The following is a 25,652-nucleotide window of genomic DNA, read 5'->3' as shown; positions in this document are numbered from 1 at the left end:
GAGCCATTGAGATTCACTCTTTCTAGTGAGGGGGGCAGTGGTGAGGGGGTGAGGGAGGTAGTGGTGAGGGGGTGAGGGGTGCCCAGCGCTGGGAGACCACGGGGAGGAGATGGAGGCGGTGGAGGGGGAGGTGGTGGTGAGGGTGGTGAGAAAACGCGGCCTGGGGGTCGAGTTGATGGAGCGGGTGAGGGGTTGGACAGCAGCAAGCGATGACGACGGGGAGGCAAGAGTACACGTTGTGTGTGTGTGTACATTGTGTGTGTACATGGTGTGTGTGTGTACATGGTGTGTGTGTGTAAATGGTGTGTGTACATGGTGTGTGTGTGTGTACATAGTGTGTGTGTGTGTGTACACGGTGTGTGTACGTTGTGTGTGTGCATGGTGTGTGTATGTACACGTTGTGTGTGTATGTACACATGGTGTGTATGTACACAATACACATGGTGTGTGTGTACATGGTGTGTGTAGGGGTATCGTGGTGTGTGTAGGGGTACCATGGTGTGTGTATCTGGTGGAGTGAAGAGACCTCTGAGTCTTATTCTCCTCTCTCTCTCTCTCTCTGGTCACAGGTCAGGCCTTCGTGGACTGTGGAGGCCTCAAGTTCCTGCTGAGCCTGCTCAAGCACCACGCTTGCCAGGGCCTCGTGCAACGCTATGTGAGTCACGCGGAGAGGGGGGTGTGAGAGAGAGAGTTAGAGAGTTCGAGAGAGAGTTAAGAGAGACAGTTAGACTTTTGACTTTTAAACAACTTTTATTGCCGCCAGCAGCAACAACACTGGAGGCGCTTCCGATCCTAAATACAGTCACCAGCAAACAAATAACAAGCACTATAAATCCAATCTTGATTTGAAGCTGTTGTGACTGCAGGAATCCATACTCTTTGGTTCTTTTGGTAAAGTCACGTAGGTATAAAATAAAATAAATGTAATCACGACGTTTTGGGCGCAACACAAGCGTCCGTCATCAGGTGGGAAAGCGGACGCTTGTGTTGCACCCGAAACGTCGTGATTTATTTTATTTTATACCTACGTGACTTTACCAAAAGAACCAAAGACTATAAATCCACGTGCTGTGGCACAACACAAAAGAAAAGCCACGTGGTGGTGGTCATTGCGCACGCCACGGCGACGAGCGAGCACTTCAGAAGCTGAACATGAGGGTGCCGTCCATGCTGATAGGGTTTTTCCGGCACCTCAGCGTTCGAAGAAGACACGCACATCACCGGCATGTGTGTGGTATGCGTGCTCCAGCCGGAGCCGCACCTTGAGCAGGCCCCTGAACACTGGAAGCACAGAGCAGCCGTCAGTGTCACCTCCGAGCGACGTTAGGAGTTTGTCCAAGTACTCGTGGCTCACCCTGTCAAAGGCCTTCTCCTGATCCAAGAAGAGGAGGCCCAAGTCCATGTTGTGCGCCTCTACAAGGAAGATTATGTCTCTGACCATACCGATGTTGTCGTATATGCACCGTCCGGGGATGCAATACTACTGTTCTGGCAGGATCAGCTGACCCAGCACTGTCTTGAGACGGTTTTCCAGCACCTTGGAGAAGATTTTGTAGTCAGCACACAAGAGGGACACGGGTCGCCAATTCTCGACGAGGCGCAGGTCCCCCTTCTTGGGTAACAGGGAGACCACCGCTCTCCTGCAGCTCTGTGGGAGTTCCCCCTTCTGCAAGCTCTCTGTCAACAGTTGTAGTAGTGGAGGGCCAAGCTCATCCCAGAAGGCCGCATAAAACTCAACCGGCAGGTCGTCAATTCCTGGGGCTTTACCAGCTGCGAGCCCTTTCACAGCGGTGTGCTGCTCCTGCAGGTTGACGGGGCTGTCCAGACGATCCCGCTCGGGGACTCCTAAGGTAGGGCCCCCGTCCAGTAGCTCCTGGACAGCCTCGTCATGTATGGTTTTGGCGGTGAAAAGTTGGGAGTAGAAATCCCTGGCGGTCTTGGCGATCTCGCTCTCAGATGTTGATGTTTGTCCATCTGGGGTTCGCAAACTGGAACTTTTGTTGGTGTTGGCCGGTGCTTTGTTTAAGCAGAAGAAAAACTTAGAGGGAGAGTCCATCAGCGACAGGTGCTGCATCTTTTTGCACACAAAAGCACGATGTGCCTGCTCGTCTGTGATGGACCTGCAAAGCCGCTGCTTCTCCAGTAGCATCTCTCCCTGCTGTGTGTCATGGGATAAGCTCAGCTCCGCATCTAGCGCCAGCAGCTCATTCTGCAGTGGCGCGCCACCTCGTTCTTGGCGGCGGCGTGCTGGCTCATAAACTGCTGAAAGAGAGCGCTGACCTGCGCCTTTGTCTTGTCCCACCATAGCTGTGGGGAGCTGAAGCTGCCTTTAGCAGGCAGGCACTGAGCCCAGAAGGCTTTTAAGGTTTCTCTGAAGTCGGTATCCTCAAGCAGCTGTACATTGAGTCTCCAGTAGGTGCTGTGCTGTTCCCCTGGGGGAATTCGCAGCAGCACAGAGACCAGGTGGTAATCGGAAAACCCGGAGGGTACGATTTTACTGTCCCTGAGCAGGTTAACGCTGCTGGTGTTGACAAATAGTCGGTCAAGCCTGGCAAGGCTTATCCTGCCTTGAGAGCCACAGTGGCACCAATAGTACTGCCGCTGGGCTGGATGCTGTAGTCGCCACACGTCACGCAGATCCAGTCTCTGCACGAGTTCGGCTAGAAGCCATGCGGATTCAGGGTGAGGTTCGGCGGTGTTGCGGTCGTCTGTCGCGAGTGCGTCCCGCAGCGCGCAGAAGAAGAGCTTCCTCTCGGGGGCACCTGAGGCAGGATTTATTCAGGACCTTTGACGATTTCTTTGAAGGAGACATTCTCTGGTGCAAACCGCGAACTGAGCACAATTGCCACGCCGGCGAGGTTGTCGCTGGCGTGGCATGGCTGAAGAAGGCCTGGCTGCCTAGAAAAGGCTGGCGTTGGGCCTCTAGAGAGGCGTCGAGGTGAGTTTCCTGGAGGAGAGTCACATCTGCTTTGTGTTCCCTGAAAAAGCGGCAGATCTGGTCTCACCTCTTGTCACTGCGAGCGCTGTTACAGTTCAGACTAGCAACCTTAATAGCTGAAGCCATCATGTAGTTGTGTGGTGGTGGTGGTGGTAGTGTTAACAGTAGTTGTGAGGGGGTGGGTTACTTCTGGGCAGAAGTAAGCTCCTTCTTCGCCTTGCGCTTGAAACCAAACCTGTCGCTGTTGCGGAAAATTTGTTGGGATGCTTTGAGGAAAGTGGTGAGGTCAGGGAAAACGGCCCCGACCCTAACTTGACGCTTCCTGAAAGTTTTCCCAAGGAAGTTGTGGATGTCCCCAGGTGTGTAATTGAACTTGCTGTTGACTTGTAAGTAGCTGAGCTCACTCACGTTGTCCTCTCCTTCGGTCTCCGACACCTCGTCGTCCGAGTCCTCCAGCTCTTCAAACTGTGACTCGGCAGAAACGTCTTTTGCCGTTGGTGATGGCAGGGCCTCATTGGGAAGAGGGTGGCTGGCCTCTGGTAGTGGGGGTTCTTTTGCTCTCCTTTCGGGTGAGGTGAGCCGGCCTTCGTTGCCTTCCTGCAGTGTGGCTCCGTCAGGCGCCGCACCGGCTGGTGGTTCCTCTTGCTCTGAGGATGCTGAGGCGGCGTGCGGTGGTGGCGGTGGGGGTGTTGGCGGTCCTTGTCCCACCTTGCTGTCCTTAGGTGGGTCGCCATCGAGCATGTCTTGATATTCACCCCCCACAACGCCGTCTGGGATGGTGATCACGGGGGGGCGTTGCTCGTCCTGCTCTGCGAGTTTTGAGTAGGGCTCGTGATCGGTGGTGGCCGCGCGCTTAGGGTTAGGGGCCGCGTGGCATCCTCCGCCGTGGGAAGGCTTTACCCTGCGCTTGCGGGAGGTGACGAGGGTGAAGCCCTCGCCATCCTCGTCGTCGGTGGGCGGCTTTGTGCGACCGGCCGCTGAGTCAGCATCCTGCTGCTGCAACAGCTGGCACTCGTGCAGTGGTGGCTGCTGCTGCTGCTGCTGAGGTTGCTGCGGCTGTTGCTGCTGCGGCTGCTGCGGCTGCTGCTGCGCAGGCTGCGGCAGCTGCTGCTGCTTCTGCCGGCGCTGCTGAGGCTGTGGCACCTGCTGCTGCTGGCGCTGCTGCTGCTGGCAGAATCAGAATCAGAAAGAAAGGGGGTTTTATTCGCCATGAAAGTTCGCACAGACAAGGAATTTACTTTGGCAGGAAGGTGCAAACATTCAACATATAGTAATCTTAAATCTAAGATAAGTGGTATACAAGTCTAACTATACTAAAGGTACAAAGTCTAACTAACACTAAGGGGCTAAAATATGTAAAATTTTGAATAAATATTGAATATAAAGTAGCTTTAAGATACAATCTAAAAATAAAAAAAATACAAATAGGGTAACATAGTGTAAATATGGCAAGGTGTCATTTTGTAGATAAAATGTTAAAGTCAGTGCAAGGCTTTGGCCTTGTTGAAGAGGCCAGCAGCGGATGGGAAGAAACTGTTTTTGTGGCATGAGGTTTTGGTCCTGATGGACCGCAGCCTTCTGCCAGAGAGGAGTAGCTGGAACAGAGAGTGTCCAGGGTGGGAGGAATCGGCCACAATCTTCCTCGCTCGCCTCATGGGCTGCATGACGTTTATTGCATGCTGCACGTTTTTTCCTTTTGGTTTGCCCATGCAGTGTGCATGGGCATGGCCAAAACCACCACATACGTAGCAGCGTGGCAACGCGGTGGACACGTACATGTTGTAGGCATAGCCTTCCGAAGTGTACTTAAAGTTCATGTTGAGTTCCGTGTTGTTGCCGTTTAAAATCATGAAAGTGTGTCACTTAAATGACAAGACGTGCACCATTTCTGGGTCCCGTGTGCACAAGGGCAGCATAATGATGCGGGACACAACTTTGCCGAACCGCTCAAGGTCTCGTTTAGGCCGGCAGATTTCAGGAAAGGTGGGGCGTTGGAGATGAGCACTTTTCGCGCAGGGGAGGAGAAAGGTGTGCATTGCACAAATATCTCCCCCTTGAAGGTGAGCCCCGTGGCGATGACACGCGCCACCATCTCCGCGTTGAAGAGGACCACGTAGCCACGATTCATGGGAGTCGCCGCGATGACGTCCGCTTCCCCACACACTGTCCAGCGGCGTTTATCACGTCGTCCACCTTTATCTCAGGTGACGGGAAGTAGAACAGTCCGTGTTGGGGGATTTCAGGAACCTCAGTCATAGCGTGGCATGGCATTGCAAATCAATAAATAAATTATATAAATAAATAATATTCCTAAATGTATATGTTAGCTGAACGAATGAAAGGAGAGAACAAGACAAGAAGAGATGGATGGAAAATAAGAGTGGGGTGGGGGGGCACAGGGTGGCAACAGGAGAGGGGGGGGGGCAATGAGAGGTGTTGTCACGAGCGTCCCGTGGTGTGATGTGTGCTGCGGAGGCAGGGAAACAGCAGTGCTGAAAGAGAGGGTGGGAAAAGAGCAGAGAGGAGAGGAGTGAGAAAGAGGAGCGATTCTAATGTTTGTAGTAAAGCAAAAGAATAGGAAGGATGTAACAGAGGGGGGAGGAAGGGTAGTGAGTGCTAGGGCTGTGAGTAGGCCGTAGGCTTGCCGAGTAAACGAGTGTGATGAGAGGAAAAGAAGATGCAGAGGAGGGAGACAGCACAACTCTGTGTTGTTGGAGGCACTCACAGAGGTGGAGGATAGAAGACGAGCACTCGATGCTGCTCGGAGATTGGAAGAGGTCGCTGGAAAGTGCAAATAACGATGTCAGGTGAGGCTAGGATGCATACATAAAACTAGGCCCTCAGAGAGATAGTTCGAGAGAGAGTTAGGGAGAGAGAGAGTTCGAGAGATAGTTAAAGATAAAATTACAGAGCTAGAGAGTGAGTTAGTGAGTGAGTTAAAGAGAGAGAGACCGAATTACAAAGTTATAGAGCGAGGTAGTGAGTGAGTTAGAGAGAAAGAGATAGAGAGCAAGAGTGGGTGAGTTGGTGACTATCACTGTGTATATCACTGTGTGTGTGAGTGTTGGGGAGTGGTAGTGCAGTGGCTAGCAAGCTGCACTACGAACCCGGCGACCCGAGTTCAATTCCCACTCACGGCCAACACCAGTGACGATTATATAAGCCGGTCCTGGGCCTCCCCTAGGTTGATTCAGCCTCAAAAGAGCACCTGGTGCAGAGTTAACATCGCCACTAGGGGGACAAAGGCGACCGGGTGTGGTGCTGGTCAATCGCCTCCTTGTCACAATATCACACAGTCGCCGGCATTCATAGGTGCTCACTTACAGCACCTGCCACGAAAGTATGTTACGACTATGCAGGGGATATTTTGTCTTTGTATGTATGAGAGTGTGGGTGAGTGTGAGAGTGGGTGCGAGTTGGCAGAGTAGGGGGCACAGGTGGTGCATTTGTCACTTGTGGTCTCAAGGTGCACCTCGCCTGGCACAATTACTGTAGTGACATCACTGCCACTGTTGTTGTGCGAGAGTGGGGATGTGTGAGTTAAACTGAGAGAGTGAGAATGAGGAAGTTGGTGTGAGTGAGTGAGGTAGTGTGATCTGTGAGTGAATGAGGGTGAGTTTGAGTGAAAGAGGGTGAGAGAGGGGTGAGTGTGTGTGAGTTAGTGAGCAAGTGTGCGAGTTTCGTGAGTGATTAAGAGAGCATGAATGAGAAGATGTGAGTGTGTGAGTGGTAGTGAGTGTGAATTGGTGAGTGTGTGTGAGTAGTGGTGAGTGTGAGTGAGTGTGGTGCCGTGCTGGCCTTATTAGGTGCTCACGAAAAGCGATTGCCCTAACAGTCTGTTCAGGCTACACGGGGGATATTTTTCTTTTTAGTGTTGGAAGAGTCAGGGAATAACTGAGGGTGTGACTATGTGAGTGACAGTGAGTGAGTCACAGTGAGGAAGAGTGAGGAATAGTGAGAGTGTGACTGTGTGAGTGAGGGACAGTGAGCGTTTGTGAGTGCAACTGAGTGAGAGTGAATGAGAGTGAGCGATTGAGAGAGTGTGAATTAATGGGTATTAGTGTGAGTCAGTGAGTTATTAGTTGAGTGTATTAGTTTGAGTTAGTGAGTGAGGGATAGTGAATGAGAGAATGAATGTGAGAGGTTCCTTAGTGAGTGGCTAGTGTGAGTGAGTTAGTGAATGTAAGTTAATGAGCGACTGTGTGATATTGTGACCGTGAGTTAGGGACTTCGTGATAGTGAGTGGCCATGTGGCCAGATGACGAACGTGTCATCTACGTATGTATCTCTTCCACAAGGAAGGATGTAGGGTGGATGTCTGGATGGCATCTGCCTCAAATTTCTCCATGAAAACATTCGCTATCACTGGCAATAAGGGAGATCCCATTAGGGTACTCTAATTTTGTTTGTAGAATGTACCATTCCAGGTGAAGTAAGTGTTAGTAAGGCAGTGCCTCACGAAAGTTGGTACATCAGGATTCAGTCCCTGTTGCACCAAGTCTTCAATGATTGCAATGGTGTAAGGTACAGGTAACTTTGTACTGGGCTCAGATAGGCGCACACAACTTCTCGGGAGGCAACACTATTTATTGACACCAACACTGTGTAAATAGGGTGGTAACCGCCGGTCCTACTCTAGCTAACACACACCGTCCTCTCTAGCACTGACTCTTGGGTACACTAGCGTGACACAGCCAGGTGGAGGCTTGACTCTTCTCGGCGTCTTCACGATGCATCTTCATTTTTGATACGGGCAGTCCCAAACACATAGATGGGGCCGCTTATATAGGTCTCGGCATGTCCGGACTCCACCCCGGCCACGCCCTCCTTCAAGAGCCCTCTCCGAAACCCCTCGGCTCCCAGGTGCCCCCTAAGGTGGCCCCGGGGCCCCCTGCGCCCACCGGGTTTTGGTCACAGCCTCACACCACCCCCTGTGGCCTCCCGAGTCCAGACCCGGCCCTAACGTCATTCCCGCCACGAGCCGGGATGACGTCATGTGTGTTCCGTCAGTGTGTGTGCGTGTGTGCACAGTAGTGACAACCAGTCACTACATTACCCCCCCCCCCCCCATGTAAAATTTCAGCCGACCCGGCTGTGACAATATCAACAAAACTGTGTGCCCCCAGCGACAACGTCAATAAATAACCATAGGTAATAAATAACGCAGAACATATGTACACACACATCAAAATAAAAAAACTCAGACCACGCCACAAGTGTGAGAATGTTATTTGAAGCGCGATGCGGGAGCGAGTCCGCGAGGCCGGACCACCATCCGAGGCCGGCCGAAGCGTGCTAGAGGTCGACGGGCTAATGTCACCATAGGTAGGTGGCCGCGGCCCCTCTGGCGGGGGCGGCGGGCCTGGCGGACGTCCATGGGGCAACCCCTGCACCCCCTTAAGAGGGCTGTCCGGACAAGCAGCTCCCTATGGCGTGGACGAGTTCACTGGTTCCGGTCCTGCGGGTGGAACCACAGAACCACCCTGAGGGAGCACCTCAGCACCTCACCAGACACGCGGCCCTCAGGGATTGGGGATGAATGAACGTGCCGGGGCAGAACTAATGGTTTAAGCCGCGACGTGTGAACAAACCACGACTGACGACCGAACCGAATCTTCACACATTGGGGGCGGTCGGCCACCACGACCTCGACCGACCCCCCGCCCACTGTTTACCCGCCACCCGACGACCCCGCAAGCGTTTGTTTGCACCCTTGCTTAGCGGCCGATTGGGCCCTGGAGGCCTTGAGCTGAATGTGAATGGGGGGGCTACGTTCTCGACCATACATTAAGGCGAATAGCCTGTAGAAACGTGGGGGCCAATCCTGAAAGGCCAAAATGGGGAAGAGGCCCAATATGTCCAGAGCCACCAGCTCATTTATGCGGGACACCTTTATAGATTGCAAGGGCGGGCAGCCTTTAACAGGCGGCGGCTTTTTGCGCGCACACTGCGACATCTGCCGCCATACCGGGCCAAAAATAATCCAATTTGTGGGCGGCAAGCGTTTTATGCCATCCTAAACGACTAGCCTGCCTCTGAGGCATGTGGGCACCACGATATTATACCATTGGAGTCCGCCGTCCCAACGCATCAACAAGCCCACTTTAAGGACAGGGGCAACATCACGACGGCCCGCGGTGTCATGACGCACATCAACCGTAGCGGCGCAGCTTCAACAGGGAAGCGTCCTCGGTCTGGAGGCACCCCCACTCAGAGTGGGACAACTCCAGGACAGAATTGCACGGGATGGGGGTCTTGGGGGAGGACGTCGACGCCGCCACGACCAGCAAAACAGGCGATCGAGCTTCCGGAGACCGACAGCGGAGAGAACCCAACAATGGCCGCCCGGGGGAAGCCGCGACAACGCATCAGCATTTGTGTGCCGGGTCCCTTTTCGATGCGACACTCGGAAGGAGTAGTCTTGAAGTATCTCCAGCAAGGTGGACAATTGACCAGAAGGCTGGTCAATGCGCAGTGTGTATTGGAGAGCAGCGTGGTTGGAGCACACCTTGAAAGTCCGGCCATAAAAATAGGGCCGATACTGCTGCACAAAATGAAAAATGGCGAGCAGTCCCCTTTTTGTTACACAGTAACGCTGCTCGGCCGGCGAGGGCACCCTGCTCCCATATGCCACTATCCTCTCGACGCCGTCAATCACCTGGGACAGAACAGCACCGATGCCTGTATTACTGGCATCGGTGTCTAAGATGAAGGGCAGGGCGAAGTCTGGGTATCGCCTGGGAGGGGCACGCACCAACCCATCCCAGAGGGCAACAAAGGCGGCCTCCTCCTCGTCCCCCCAATGAAACTTCTGTCCCTTTGCCGTGAGAGCATGTAGAGGCTTGGCAACAGTGGCGAACCCAGGCACCAATCGGCGATAGTATGAAGCAACTCCCATCGTGCTTCTTCACCAGCACTATCATCTTTCCAATGGTTACTAAGCCAGAATCCATCTTCTCAGTTGAAATTGTCTCTGTGCTTGTATATGTGGATGGCCTCATGAACGAGTCTCTCATGGTAGCCAGGTGGCTTGCAAAGAACCTCCGTCTTCCGGACAGACCTGTCTCTTCACCTGAATGTCACTTGTGTTGTGGCCGAAACGTCGTGAGAAATTTTGTTGTTTTATTTTTTATTATTTTATTCCCATTCTACGTGACTTTACCGAAAGAACCAAAAAGAATCCTTGCAGTCACAAAAGCTTTAAATCGAAATTTAACCACCTCTACGGGGAGGGATTCCACACAACCTTAAGATCCTTCAACAAACTCTGGGATAAAAAGGCTCAACTAATCGAGTATCTCACCTTTCTGAAGAGATGCCGCGACTCTAAGGTAATACCAACCGCATTTACACTAACCTCTGCTGCAACTTATTTTAATTCAAAACGAATTCTAGCTAGAACTAGCTTAACGCTTATCTCAGAAAAAATCAGACTTACACGCACCGAACTAGATCAGTTAGACAAGATACTCTACAAATCACACTTAACATTGACGGCAACAATGTCTTCATCGGATTGGGAACATGTATACAACATGACTGCCTCTTCAGCTGCCACTATGTCGACCAAATGTAAGGACAATTTGATTTCCAAATTCAACCGCCTTTCCAACAAGAAATCGGATCCACACACCGAAAAGATAGACGTTAACAAAGTCGTAATTAATCGCAGTAACAGTTCTATTTCTGATGGTCTGAAATCCGTTTTAGCTAAAGGTCTAAACTTTGCTGTCACACCGAGACACATACTAGTTAATTATATCATTTCCCATGTCGACGTTGCACTCAAGGGCCTGGGTCACATCGCTGCAGACGTAGCAAGATCTGAAATCGCTGCAGCCCTCAAAAACGCTAAGATGCCACCTAGCAACATCTGCAAAGATGAACGCTTTGAATTATCTCAATTAAAAAAGAGAGATGACATTGTCGTCCTCTCAGCCGACAAGGGCAATGCCTCTGTCATCATGGACAAAATAGAATAAAACAAAATTCAGGAACTACTCAACGATGGCAGCTATACAAAAATAAGAAGAGACCCCACCAACAGCCTGGTTACTAAAACAAACAAAATCATCTCTGATTCAACAGCATTAATTGATCAGACCAAACAATTCTCGTTGAAACCTTCTGCGGCCAGACCACCAAGATTATATGGCCTCCCAAAGATACACAAAGAAGATTCACCCCTTCGTCCCATCGTCTCCACTATCCACTCCCTCACCTACAAACTGGCGCGTTTTCTGTCTGATATCCTGCGACCTTTCACTGGAAAAACCACCTCTGCGGTACTAAACTCTACTCACCTGGTATCGACAATCAAGGGCATTTCCCTGTCCCCAGACGACCTGCTTGTCAGTTTTGATGTGGTGTCCTTATTCACCAAAGTTCCAGTACCTGACACCATCGCAATCATTGAAGACTTGGTTCATCAAGGACTGCATACGGAGGTACCCCCCTGGTGAGACATTGCTTAACCAACACATACTTCACCTGGAATGGAACTTTCTAGACTGATGGCACCCCAATGGGCTCCCCCCTATCTCCAGTTGTAGCCAACGTGTTCATGGAAAAATTTGAAACTGACGCCATCCAGACTGCCACTCTACGCCCGACCTTATGGAAGAGGTACGTGGAGGACACCTTTGTCATCTGGCCACATGGCCGACCTGCTCTAGACCAATTCCTCGACCACATCAATTCCATACACCCAGCCATCAGATTTACCATGGAGGTCGAAAAATAAGGCAAGCTACCCTTTTTGGATGTCTTAATTAAAAGGAGACCTGATGGTTCAATGAGCCACTCTGTCTACAGGAAAGCTACCCATATGGATGCTTACTTAAAACCGGATTCCCACCACCATCCATCCCAGAAGAACTCCCTCATCAAGACTCTATACCATAGAGCCCATTGCATTTCCGACCAGGATCACATTGCCAGTGAACTCAAACACGTACACCAAGCTCTCAAGGCTAATGGTTACTCCGACTACACAATCCGCAAAGCCATCACTCCAGTCATGAAGAAGGATCCTCGAGGAGCCATTCAAAACCATCACCTTACCCTACATTGCGGGGGTCACAAAAAAGATCTCCAAAATCCTGAATAAACACAAGATCCAGGTCCGATTCAACACAGTACATAAAATCCGTGACCTGGTTCCATCTGTAAAGGATGTGGTTCCAGACATACAGTACCCGGGCGTTTACAAACTAAATTGCCTCTGTGGTAGCAGCTACATTGGAGAAACCAAACGACATATCTCGGACCGCATCCGTGAACATAAAGCAGACTTGAAACACGGTAGGACGAACTCCTCTGCCGTGGCAGATCACTGTTATAATTCAGTGGGCTCACATGACATTGACTTCTCCAAGACGGAGGTTCTTTGCAAGCCACCCGGCTACCATGAGAGATTCGTTCATGAGGCCATCCACATATACAAGCACAGAGACAATTTCAACCGAGAAGATGGATTCTGGCTTAGTAACCATTGTAAAGATCTTTTAAACTATTTCGGTTCTTAATTGATTGTATTTTACGGTGACTTTCAGACCGCAACCCTTTCGCTGGCATTGACTCTTAATACCTCTCACACCACGGTTAATGGTATGGTTTACAACATGGAGTAGAATAATTAATAGTATAACATTGTAATGTTTAACATAACTCATAAGGCAATATATAGCATCGTAATTGCATAGTGAATATATAGCAGTGTGGTATATAGTTGGGTTCATAGAAAAAGACATAGTTTAATATCACAAGTCTAATATTTTATATTCTAGTGTAAAGTAACGCATTGTATAATTCAAAGGTTAAATTTGTCTATAGATATATTATACATAATGAAGGTTTTTGGGTTAGATCGCGTTTATTTATAAATGTGTCGTAACCCTCCACCACCCGACACGGCCAATCAGCAAAAAAAGTGTCACGTTGACAAAAGACAAATAATTCACTACTTCAGCCCACCGGTGTGTTGAGTTAATCCACATTTACAGTTTGAGTACGACGTTTCGCTGGTAAATACTTCCAGCATCATCGGGCAATTCGCCAGAATGGTAAAGCCCTCGCTTGCTCCCGTTTTTATATAGAGCAGCAGGGTGACGTCATCACTTAACTCATCAGGTGCAGTGATTAGAGGCGGAGGGGGGGGGGGTAATGTAATTATATAATCGATTAGTAATCAGTCATTGGTTATGATTAGTAATGAGTTGTAGATTAGTAATTCTTTAAATCAAAATGTAATGTGTATTATTTAATAATACGCTTCCAGGCCGCACTAAGCCGGTAGCTGTCAGAGCGATTAAAGTTATTCTTGTTCCTCTCAATTTCAATGGATTCTCTAATTAGTCTTTGCCAGTAATAATTAGTTTTACACACCACTGCAACATTGTCAAAATCAATTGAGTGTCCTTGTTGACAAGCATGTTCTGCCACTGCCGACAGTTGTGTTTGAGATAATTTAATATTTCTCTGATGTTCTTTTAGTCTTACGCTGATGTTACGTCCCGTCTGCCCAATGTAGCAGCTGCCACATGAACAATTAATCCGATATACACCTTCTGTTGATAGTTTAGGTAATGCGTCTTTAGTGCAAGATACTAGTTTTTGAATTTTGTGTACTGTACCAAATCTTACTGTAATGTTTTGCTTTTGCAAAACGCGGGCTAATTTGTCAGTTACTCCTGAGATATATGGAATTTTTATTGTTTTAACAATCTGGTCGCTTTCAGTAGTATTGCTTTGCGATCGTGATTTGGCATTCAGTGCTCTGTTAATTTGAGCATTATTGTAGCCATTCTGTCGTAGTGCGTCTTTAACGTGTTTAATCTCTCTCACTAGACTCTCACCATCTGACACTGTTTTCGCCCGATGTACGAGCGTCTTGATAAGAGAGGATTTTTGAGCTGGATGATGATGTGATTCTGCATTCAGATAGGCATCAGTGTGCGTTTGCTTTCTGTAAACGCTGTGTGTTATTTTACCGTTTAGGCCATGTCCAAGCAAAATATCTAGGAATGGGAGTGTGTTATTCACCTCCATTTCCATGGTGAACTGGATGGCCGGGTTTTGTGCATTGAGATGATTTAGAAAATCATTAAGTGTATCTTTACCATGTGGCCAGACAACCAAAGTGTCATCCACATACCTAAACCAAAAGGATGGTTTTAATGTGCTCGAGGCAAGTGCTCTTATTTCAAAGTTTTCCATGTACAAATTTGCTATAGCAGGGGATAAAGGAGAACCCATTGCTGCTCCTTCCTTTTGTTTAAAGAAATCCCCTCTCCATAAGAAGTAAGTGTTATTTAAACAATGGCCAGCAAGTTTCGGAATATCTTTTTGTAAACCGGTATTCTTTACTAGTGTATCAAGTAATTTAAGCGATTCGTCCACTGGAACCTTAGTGAATAGAGAAATCACATCAAAACTTACCAGAATATCATCAGGAGTAAGTTTAATATCTTTAATCACATTCACAAGATGTTCTGAATTTTTTATGAATGAAGATGTCTTACCGATGTAGGGCTGTATTTGTTTGGTTATATATTTTGCTAATTGATATGTGGCAGAGCCAATTGTACTGACTATGGGTCGTAATGGGATGCCGATTTTATGAATCTTTGGTAGCCCATAGAGTCTAGGTGGTTTTGAGGCCCTTGGCTTCATTAGGTATTGCTCATTTTTAGGGATTAATGAATTTGCAATTATTGCAGTGGTCTTACGTTCTAAAGTATTAGTTGGATCTCGTTTAATTTTAATGTAGGTACTTTCCTCTAGTAAATTTCTAATTTTATTATCATAATCTGCTCGTGACATCACTACAGTAGTGCGGCCTTTATCAGCTGCTAGGATTTGGATATCCTTATTTACACTCAGCTCTCTTAAGGCTTTTGCCTCGTTAGAGCTAATATTTACTTTTGGAACTTTGCTATTCTCAATTATTTTAGCAACCTCATGTCTAGTCATCTCTGCCTCATTATGTGGAAGGAGTCTAACTGCTGATTCTACCTCAGCAATTATCTCATCCACTGGAATTGTGCGTGGGGTAACGGCAAAGTTAAGGCCTTTAGAAAGGATAGAGACCATGTCACCGGTTAATACAGTGTTGGTCAAGTTCAGTACAGTTTTGTTTTTACATTTTTGGTTTTCAGTAGGGATTTGTTTATTATGTAGTCTAGAAAATTTATTAATTTGGTTAGTTTTTGTTAGTTTAAACACATTATCAGCCGATTGTTGTTATGTTATCGATTATATTCCAATAATGCATAGATACACTATTGCTTATATCTAAGTGTAACTGCTTTAGCGATTCCGAAATGTAAGATAATTCACTCCTATTGTGCTGTATTCTCTCTATTAATAATAATTCGCTAGCTTTGTGTAGTATTTGGTTAGCTTTAGAAGACTTTATGTGATGTGTTATTTTAACTGCGTTTGGTATTACCTAACACGTAGGCGAAAGCCTACGTGTTAAACAGATATATTATACCATGTTGTTTAGATTGGAAGGTATAATATTGTATTATATAGTAGTCCAGTTTATAGCATAGTCATAAGGCAACTCAGGACACAACAGCGCACCTTGGCTGTTGCTCTTGCCTTTCTTCCCAACTAGTGTTCCCAGCCCCCACCCTCCTCCTCTCCGGAGGTGATGCTGGTAACATGCAAATTCATATTTTGACTCCGCCCACACAGCTTAATAGACGTGGTCCATGCTTGACAGCGTTCATCCAAGCTCTGTCTTCCGGACAGACCTGTCTCTTCACCTGAAGAAGGCCACTTGTGTTGTGGCCGAAACGTCGTGAGAAATTTTATTGTTTTATTTTTTATTATTTTATTCCCATTCTACGTGACTTTACCGAAAGAACCAAGAAGTTGGTGCATCCATGTCTGACCCCACGTGTGTGACGCTGAGTCGGCGACTAACTGCCAGGGCAGGATATGCATTTCCACCATTCCCGTAGACAACATTGCCTCAATGTCCACCCTTTGTTCTGTATCGTATGGTGGAGGAGCATTGGTGAATTGTTCAGACCAGTCCAAAATATTTTTTCTGGTAAGTTGATCACGGTCCTTGGCAGGCATCTAAGTGCCAAAATCACTCCAATTATCTTCCTTATCCAGATTGGCTGCTGCTTCGAGCACCTCTGCTTGGGCCCTTGCAGCAGCTGCTTCTTTTGTGAGCTGTAGGGTACTTAACTTAGCATCCAGCTCAATTTTCCTCCATGTGGCAGTAGCCACTAATGTACTCTCTTGCTCTCGTGCGGCAGCAGTTGCTAATATACTCCCTTGCTCTGCGAGCTCTACTTTCCTCCGTGCAGCAGCAGTTGCTATGCTTGCTTCTTCTTGTATGCGGGCCTTTTCAATTAGCACGGCTTCCTCTTCAGCCATGTAGGAGATACGGGCGTTTGCTGCTTCTGCTGCTGCACGTGCCTGAGCTGCTGCCATACTAGTAGATGATATATGTGAATGTGCTGAGCCTTTATATCTTGTAGTGGACTTGGATGAGACGAGTGCTGAGATCGTGTCTCTGTTAAGCCCTCCACACGGTCCATTGCGTCTGGTATCACTGCCTTCACATTATCATCGAGCAGTTCAAGGAAGTGCTCTTGCATGCGTACTCCCTCGATACCCTCGTCTGTTTTCACCTTCATCAAGAAGAAGATGTATTTATTCGCCAGTAGCTTGTAGCTTGAACTGCTCACCTCTCGATGTATGGCCCGCTGAATTGAGGCCACCTGTGTCTGGGGCGTTTTGAGTTTCAGATATATCTGCTTCAACCCAGTCCCATGCCCTCTGTATCCTAGCATCAAGGTCTTGCTTCTCAGCATCATAGCTTTCCAAAACCCGCTGTGTCAGCATGACCTCTCTTTGGGGCCTTGAACTCCCTTGCTCCTCTTGAGGCAGGATGGGAGGTCCTGGATTGCTCAAATCACTTGCTTCAGCATCTCTCCCTGCTGAACTGTGGCTTTCCATGCTGCAATGCTTGCAACACAAATTTAATGTAGAATAGCTGCAGAGCTGGTTGCTTGAGAGCTCCAAGCCTGAGGAGCTGGCTACTTGAGAGCTCCAAGTGTGAGGAGCTGTCTGCTTGAGAGCTCCAAGTGTGAGGAGCTGTCTGCTTGCTGCAGAGCTGGCTGCTTGAGAGCTCCAAGCCTGAGGAGCTGGCTGCTTGAGAGCACAAATGTGAGGAGCTGGCTGCTTGCTGCAGAGCTGGCTGCTTGAGAGCTCCAAGTGTGAGGAGCTGGCTGCTTGAGAGCTCCAAGCCTGAGAAGCCTGCTGCTTGAGAGCTCCAAGTGTGAGGAGCTCGCTGTGCGCTGCGTTGCACCACTATCCGTGTAGATAACCTCGCATTCAATAAACCTTCAGAGCCAGGGTGAACATCCGACTCCAAACGTATTTAATGCATTGAACGAGGTAAAACTGATGGAAAAACACAGCACAAATACAGCATCTATTAATACTTGGAAATATAAATACAATGAACACTACAGCATCATAACATTGTCTTAGATAACATGAAACTCAACAATAGATCCTGGATGGACCAGGCACCCACATTAGTAGTGAACAGCTATACAAGAGAATAAGCGACTGTGTTAAATAAGGGCACATCTTGTAATCACCATACTGCAGCCTAAATGTACAGCACTACACATACCACTGAACTGTGGATGAGATATTTCGTCATGCTTGCTCTCAAGATCGTAATAAGGTTACATGGGTACAAGTGTGACTCGACTTATTCAATTACAAGTAACATTCACAATAAGGCGAGTGGCAGGCTTGGTTGTTAACTAGGCATCATATTTATCATAACAAATTAACAGCATTATAAAGACATTTACAGCATTATAACGGCCATTCTAACATTAAAACAGCATTCCCAGTATTATAAGAACATAAACGAATTTACAGACAATGCTTCTGAAAGTCCCACAATGAACAGTTGCATATGTGTTCACGGGGACGCTCTTTGTGCCACAATTTTGTACTCTGTGTAATGGCTGAGAACCTGCCGTGTGGCTGAGGCAATTTTAAATCGTAACTTCCTGGCCACGTGACCAAACTCAGCATCAAAACAGGAAATTCTGGTGTACACACCCCCACACCTGCCGTGAGGCAGAACATTGCATCAACACGTAAGTTGTTTAATCAGGAACTACGTCTGTGCATCTTATTCGTTCTTATGCTTGATTCTCTAATTTAATTATGCGCATTGATGATGCAAGCAGTCTAGTGTAGCTGTAGAAATAACCTGATGCTCGCTGTGGTGACTCGTTGCAGGAATCCAGCAACACGCTGAGGTTTGCGGTATCAACTCTGGGAAACCTAAGCATGGTGCCGGAGCTGAAGTCGTGCTTCCATCAGGAGCTGGCGGCGGACGTGCTGGCCTGCTACTTGGACGTGCCCGACGCTCCCTGCAAGCTCTCCGCTCTTTACGCCCTGGCCAGGGTCTCCACTGAGCAGGACCTGGACATCATCTGTAACGCACAGGGTGAGGAGGAGGAGTCTCACCACGGGCTGTTTGACCACCCATGGTATGAGGGGCACTGGGGCCGAGGCGTGGAGTCACGAGTGGCCACTCAGCCCCCGAGTGGCCACTCAGCCCCCGAGTGGCCACTCAGCCCCCGAGTGGCCACTCAGCCCCCGAGTGGCCACTCAGCCCCCGAGTGGCCACTCAGCCCCCGAGTGGCCACTCAGCCCCCGAGTGGCCACTCAGCCCCCGAGTGGCCACTCAGCCCCCGAGTGGCCACTCAGCCCCCGAGTGGCCACTCAGCCCCCGAGTGGCCACTCAGCCCCCGAGTGGCCACTCAGTGCCGGCGTCTGTCCGTGCGTGGCGATCGACCGCAGCAGGAAGTGGAGAGGACATGCGTCACTGACCACGCCCCTGACCCAGTCACGTGACCCCCCCGCACTTCTGTGCTGCTGATGTGTGCTGCTCTGTGTTGTTTATACTGTGTGTACTGCATGTTCTGCTGCTGCAGGAGCCATCTCCCTGCTGACGGACATGGTAAACCAGCCCTCATATGAGGACCACACGGTGCTGGAGAACGTCAGGTACCCGGCCAAGGGGCTGGTGGAGACTCTCACCCTCGTCTCCATCACGGCCGGCATCCGCAGGAAGGTGAGGAGGCCTCGCGCTCCGTGCCGCGGGCTCCTGGCCAGGCGACAGCGGCCGCTGTGCCGATGGCTCCTGGGGAGAGCCCCTTGGGGCAACGTGGCTCTTGTAGAGAGAGAGGGGGACGGGGTGGGGGCAGTGGGGACAGCGGGGTGTTGGCGGTGAGGACGGGGGGTGGGGGCAGTGGGGACGGGCGGTGGGGGCGGTGGGGCTGGGGGGGAGGGGTCGGTGGGGACGGGGGGGAGCTGTGCCCAGACACCAACGATGACAGCACCAGAGCAGGCGGTGCGAGGGTCTCTCCATACGCACAATGCTCACGGGAATAGCACTGCGACCAGTGCAATTGATTGACTCATGGATGTCAATAATTATATATATTTCCTTCCCGGACTTGGATTGTTGTCTTGGATTATTACACGGTCTGCGCGGAGGGTGGGGGGGGGGATGCGTAACGTCAGCAGGCACACAGCGTAACACTGCCGCATGCGGGTGACAGAGATGTGACGTCACTGCTCACTTGTGCAAAATATATGCATTATTGCGCCCCCTATGCCCCCCAAAATACATAAGTCTATTTTTATACTTTTTGCATTGTGTACAGTCTGGAAGCTACCCACATGCCGAATGTCAAGTTTGTTGCATATCGGGAAGTATGCTTAACATTTTTAACAGACATACATAATCACAAATTTCCCTTTTATATATAAGATTAAATACAAGTTTAGATATAATGTTTAAGGAATTAAAATGTATACTGTTATAATTGTTCATCATAACTTGTGAGTGCACATAAAGCATAACATGGGTGCAGGATAATGTACTGCGCTGCTTTTGATGCTTGGATATTTACAAGACGCACGTTTGTCCATGATTGGGTAGTTAGACAAGTCTACAGATACACTCACGTTTACATAGCATCACAGTGATCATACAAATCTGGTTACTGGGCTGTACCTGATCCCCACATGGTTGGTGGGACTGCTGTGAACATCCCAGATGCTCCACTCTGAGTCACTCAATGTGACTGGGTAGAGTAACTTTGTCCAGATTCTCACAGACAGCAGATCTGTGTGTTTACTGTGTTTAGATGGGAGATTACTTTCATAATAGAGGTTTTTGGGTAAGATTGCGTAAATATATTAATGTGTCGTTAAAACCCGCCACCACCCAACACAGCCAAATAGTAAGGGTTGTAACGTAAACAGAGCATGCCAATTCGTCACTAGTACAACACACTGGTGTATTGAAGAGCCAAGCCACAATATTTACTAACTGAATACGACGTTTCGCCAGTAATTACAACTAGCTTCATCAGGCGACAGCCAGATTTGTGAAGTCTTCCTGTTTCGTTCCTTAGAGGCGTAGATGTGTTGACCACCCTTCTGCGGTCTTGCACAATGTGGGGCGGGGGGAGGGGATTACTGAGGCAACGTACATTATGCATGTGCATTATGCGGGCCCTTTTAACGTGTCCTTCCTTTCTATTGTTTATTAAAATAGCCCTACCAACGGTAATCCCGATTGAAGTACGCTGCCGTTTGTAGGCATACATTTAAATAATGTATTATTTGTTGATTCGCTTCCATGCAGCACTAAGACGATAGCTATCTTTCAATTTCAATATATTCTCTCATTAGTCTTGGCCAGTAGTAGCTAGTTTTGCACGAAACTTCAACATTATCAAAATGGTGAAATGCTCGGACCGGGTAGAAATGGTAAAATAACATACAGCGTTTTCTTTCGGTAAACACTGTGTGACAGTCGGCATCCTGCAGCGCTGCATCTCAAGATGCAGCGTGTCTGGCACCGCTTGGCAGAGTCCTGCAGCGCCCTGCACACAGCGTAGCAGGGCCCTGCCCCGATCACCACGCAGCCCTCGCCGCACTCTCACTGGCACAGGCAGTGGCACCGCTCGCGGTCTCCCCGCCATAGGAACCGGCGAGAGTCCAAGCACGGTGGCTGGGCAGCCCCTGCAGGGTCCTCTGGGAGCGGCGTGGAGAGCACCGTGTGGCTGAGAGGGCAGCCAGGTCACAGCGACAGTGAGCGGCTCCTCTCATGGGGACTGCTGCAGCCGCACAGTCTCACTAAGAGATCCTGCACTCACGATTTGCAGAGAGCACTGAGCTAGACATATGGACCATTGAGTCACCCTGAGTCTCATCTCTGTGTCTCCTATAGATCAATGAGATACAGGATGACTCATCTCTGTCTCCCATGGATTAGTGAGTCACCCTGTGACTCATCTCTGTCTCCCATGGCTCACTAAGACACAGGGTGACTCATCTCTGCTCTGCTTCTAGACGGAGGGGGCGAGCTCAAGTCTGGATAAGAAGGTGTTGGAGGAGCTCATCCCGAAGGTGAGGCCTAGCCAGGGGGACCTGGGAGTGCACAGTTTACAACATGCATTTATTTAGCACGTGCATAACGTTCAAAGAATACATGAATACAAACTTAACATGTTATACACTCTGCTCGTAACGATGACAATTTTATAACGGCCAGCCTGAGTAGGTAAATGCCATGAGCAAGCACCTACGAAGGTCAGTGCATCACTACAGCCACTGCTCTAGTGATGCACTCTGTGTCAGTGTGCATGAGTCACTGCTGTAGTGATGCACTCTGTCTCAGTGTGCATGAGTCACTGCTGTAGTGATGCACTCTGTGTCAGTGTGCATGAGTCACTGCTGTAGTGATTAACTCTGTCTCAGTGTGCATGAGTCACTGCTGTAGTGATGCACGCTGTGTGAGTGTGCATGAGTCACTGCTGTAGTGATGCACTCTGTGTTAGTGTGCATGAGTCACTGCTGTAGTGATGCACTCTGTCAGTGTGCATGAGGCACTGCTGTAGTGATGCACTCTGTGTGAGTGTGCATGAGTTACTGCTGTAGTGATGCACTCTGTGTGAGTGTGCATGAGTTACTGCTGTAGTGATGCACTCTGTGTGAGTGTGCATGAGTCACTGCTGTAGTGATGCTCTCTGTCTAAGTGTGCATGAGTCACTGCTGTAGTGATGCACTCTGTGTGAGTGTGCATGAGTTACTGCTGTAGTGATGCACTCTGGCTAGTGTGCATGAGTCACTGCTGTAGTTATGCACTCTGTGTCAGTGTGCATGAGTCACTGCTGTAGTGATGCTCTCTGTCTAAGTGTGCATGAGTCACTGCTGTAGTTATGCACTCTGTGTCAGTGTGCATGAGTCACTGCTGTAGTGATGCACTCTGTGAGTCTGCATGAGTCACTGCTATAGTGATGCACTCTGTGTGAGTGTGCATGAGTTACTGCTGTAGTGATGCACTCTGGCTAGTGTGCATGAGTCACTGCTGTAGTGATGCACTCTGTCTAGTGTGCATGAGTTACTTCTGTAGTGTTGTACTCTGTGTGAGTTTGCATGAGTCACTGCTGTAGTGATGCACTCTGTGTCAGGGTGCATGAGTCACTGCTGTAGTGATGCACTCTGTCTCATTGTGCATGAGTCACTGCTGTAGTGATGTACTCTGTATCAGTGTGCATGAGTCACTGCTGTAGTGATGCACTCTGTCTCAGTGTGCATGAGTCACTGCTCTAGTGATGCACTCTGTGTCAGTGTGCATGAGTCACTGCTGTAGTGATGCACTCTGTCTCATTGTGCATGAGTCACTGCTGTAGTGATGCACTCTGTGTCAGGGTGCATGAGTCACTGCTGTAGTAATGCACTCTGTCTCATTGTGCATGAGTCACTGTAGTAGTGATGCACTGTCTCATTGTGCATGAGTTACTGCTGTAGTGATGCACTCTGTCTCAGTGTGCATGAGTCACTGCTGTAGTGATGCACTCTGTCTCATTGTGCACGAGTCACTGCTGTAGTGATGTACTCTGTATCAGTGTGCATGAGTCACTGTAGTAGTGATGCACTCTGTCTCAGTGTGCATGAGTCACTGCTGTAGTGATGCACTCTGTCTCAGTGTGCATGAGTCACTGCTGTAGTGATGCACTCTGTCTCATTGTGCATGAGTCACTGCTGTAGTGATGTACTCTGTGTCAGTGTGCATGAGTCACTGTAGTGATGCACTCTGTGTCAGTGTGCATGAGTCACTGCTGTAGTGATGCACTCTGTGTCAGTGTGCATGAGTCACTGCTGTAGTGATGCTCTCTGTCTCAGTGTGCATGAGTCACTGCTGTAGTGATGCACTCTGTGTCAGTGTGCATGCTTCACTGCTGTAGTGATGCACTCTGTGTGAGTGTGCATGAGTCACTGCTGTAGTGATGCAGTCTGTGTCAATGTGCATGAGTCACTGCTGTAGTGATGCAGTCTGTGTCAGTGTGCATGAGTCACTGCTGTAGTGATGCAGTCTGTGTCAGTGTGCATGAGTCACTGCTGTAGTGATGCATTCTGTCTAGTGTGCATGAGTCTCTCTCACTCTGCTCTCTCTGTGTTATTTGTTCTGTGGCGCAGCTGAGGGAGAAGCTGAAGGTGGAGGTGGAGAAACGAGGTGTGGAGCATTCTCATCACACCCTGCCCGCACCTCACCATTAACACTCACCCTGCACACCTCACTGTGAACTCTCACACAGCACACCTCACTGTGAACTTTCACCCTGCTCACTTCACAGTAAACACTCACTCAGTGTGCATGCTGTGCATGCTCTGAGTGTGGTGTGCGTGCTGTGTGTTGTGCGTGTGCTGTGCGCGTGCTGTGTGTGGTCTGCACGCTGTGTGTGATGTGCATATTGTGTGCATTTTGTGATGTACACGCTGTGTGTGGTGTGCGTCCTGTGTGTGATGTGTCCTGTGTTTGATGTGCGTGGTGAGTGTGATGTGCGTGGTGAGTGTGCTGTGTGTGGTGTGCGTGCTGTGTGTTGTGTGCGTTGTCTGTGGTGTGCACGCTGTGTTTGGCTGTGTGTGGTGCACGTGGTGTGTGCCTGCTGTGTGCGGGTGTATGTACTGTGTGTGCTGTGTGATGTGTGCATGCTGTGTGGTGTGCATGCTGTATGCGTGCAGTGCGTTAATACATTTTTACCCACCCTCCCCAATGCCCCCATCCTCACCGTTTATGTCTATAAAAGGTTATGGTAATGATGAAATTAAACATCACCAGTATCATTATATAATACTAGGGTTTGTTCGGGGGCACCTGTGGCGCCCCTCACAACGATTTACGGCCTTCGGCCAGGAAAGTCGCAAAAAAATTGCACACGAACGACGCATTCAGGCAAGCACCCGATGCTCTGTTTTGAAGTTTTAAAATGAAACATCTTTGAATTGTATTATGTTATGTATTAGATAATTTTATTTCTTCATTTAACGCTTATATCATTTTACATCTGGAAGACTTAATTGAAAACGACATTTCGTGTGAATTTTCTCATCGTTAAGTAGATGGCCTTGCTGGAGGTTCGGTTCGATGCAGACTTTCATCTGCTTGGGATTGCGGGATTGAGATAAGGCGGCATAGAGCTGGCCGTGCGAGAAGGCCGCCGTCTGCAGATCGATTCCAACGTAATCGAACGTCTGTCCCTGCGCCTCCGTCACTCATGCAGGGGGCGCGTAGGTTTGCAGCGCCCCCTGCATGAAAACGACGGAAAGTGCAGCGTTCATCACAGATAAAGTTGTGCACTTGTAATAAACGTCTCCGACACGGGTTTCTTCTTGCTGAACTTTATTATAAGTTGCAGTATAGCCACGTCTCTTCCATCCTTTCGAGGATGACTTCTCTCTCTCCCTCTATCCCGGAGTAAAGGAGCCTGGGTCTGAACGTCGTCGTTGCCGCCTACACTACCACCATTAGCCACGTGGCGCTCACCCCCTCTCCGCCTCGCCGCTGGCTGACAGTGTGTCGGAGAGCGAGCGGAGGCTCAGATGTGGAGCCCGCCACGTGGCTAATGGTGGTAGCGTAGGCGGCAATGACGACGTTCAGACCCAGGCTCCTTCACTCACTGACCTTGAGCCCTGGGCTGTCCCTGCTTATATCCAGCTCGGCGGGGCTAAGCCCCGCCTCTGGCCATGCCCCTCTCGGAACCTTCTGGAGGGTTCTCAAGGCTTCCCGCTAGCTCTGCCTATTCCCCTTTTACCCAGATGGAATCCCCTTTACTGATTGGATGTGAGAAAGTATAACAATGTTTTTTCAATAACCCCCCAGTCATCCAGTAGGTGGCGCACTCTCATTACATCACCCCCCCCCCCACCCTCCCCCCCGTGGTGAAAAGACTAGCCATCCCGGCTTTGGTAGGAATGGACAGGAATGTGATGCGCCAAAGAGGTGAACTGAACCCGATGAATATAGGAATGGAAGGGAATAAAAAGAACTAGGAACCCAACACGCAAGAACAGGCAGACACGCGTCGCTCAGGAGAAATGTGTCGTCTTGGAGCGTGTCCGTTTAGCCGGCCCGTCGGCATGGGTCAAATTCGACGTTGGAGCATCCGGAGCAGTAAGAAGCGGGTCGGTAAGTGGTGGCACGGCCGGGTCCGCCGCAGCTGAGCCGGGCTGAACTGGTTCCTCCACCGAATCCATGGCCACCATCACGGGTGCTGCGTGGAGGGATGTGAAGACGGCGAGACGGTAGCAGAAGATGCGGTCGGCGACTTGGTCGGCGAACACGGACGAGCTC

General features: G+C 49.3%; 1 protein-coding gene across 1 annotated transcript in view; it reads left to right on the top strand.

Moving 5' to 3' along the window:
- The first annotated feature begins 549 nt into the window (after positions 1-549).
- The window catches only part of LOC116941453 (uncharacterized), a 176,782-nt gene continuing 151,679 nt past the window's right edge, over positions 550-25,652 (top strand). The window contains exons 1-5 of the mRNA XM_076054086.1: positions 550-655; positions 18,233-18,443; positions 18,934-19,073; positions 21,368-21,424; positions 23,498-23,534. Coding sequence (XP_075910201.1) covers positions 18,284-18,443; positions 18,934-19,073; positions 21,368-21,424; positions 23,498-23,534 — 394 coding nt within the window. The 5' untranslated portion in view covers positions 550-655; positions 18,233-18,283. The remainder of the gene's footprint in view (positions 656-18,232; positions 18,444-18,933; positions 19,074-21,367; positions 21,425-23,497; positions 23,535-25,652) is intronic.

This window comes from Petromyzon marinus, chromosome 1 (genome assembly GCF_048934315.1).
Source record: "Petromyzon marinus isolate PM22_M1 ecotype Great Lakes invasive population chromosome 1, UKy_Petmar_22M1.pri1.0, whole genome shotgun sequence".
Lineage (NCBI taxonomy): Eukaryota > Metazoa > Chordata > Hyperoartia > Petromyzontiformes > Petromyzontidae > Petromyzon > Petromyzon marinus.
The sequence above is the reverse complement of the archived record's forward strand: the minus strand, read 5'-3'. Positions and strand labels throughout refer to the sequence as shown.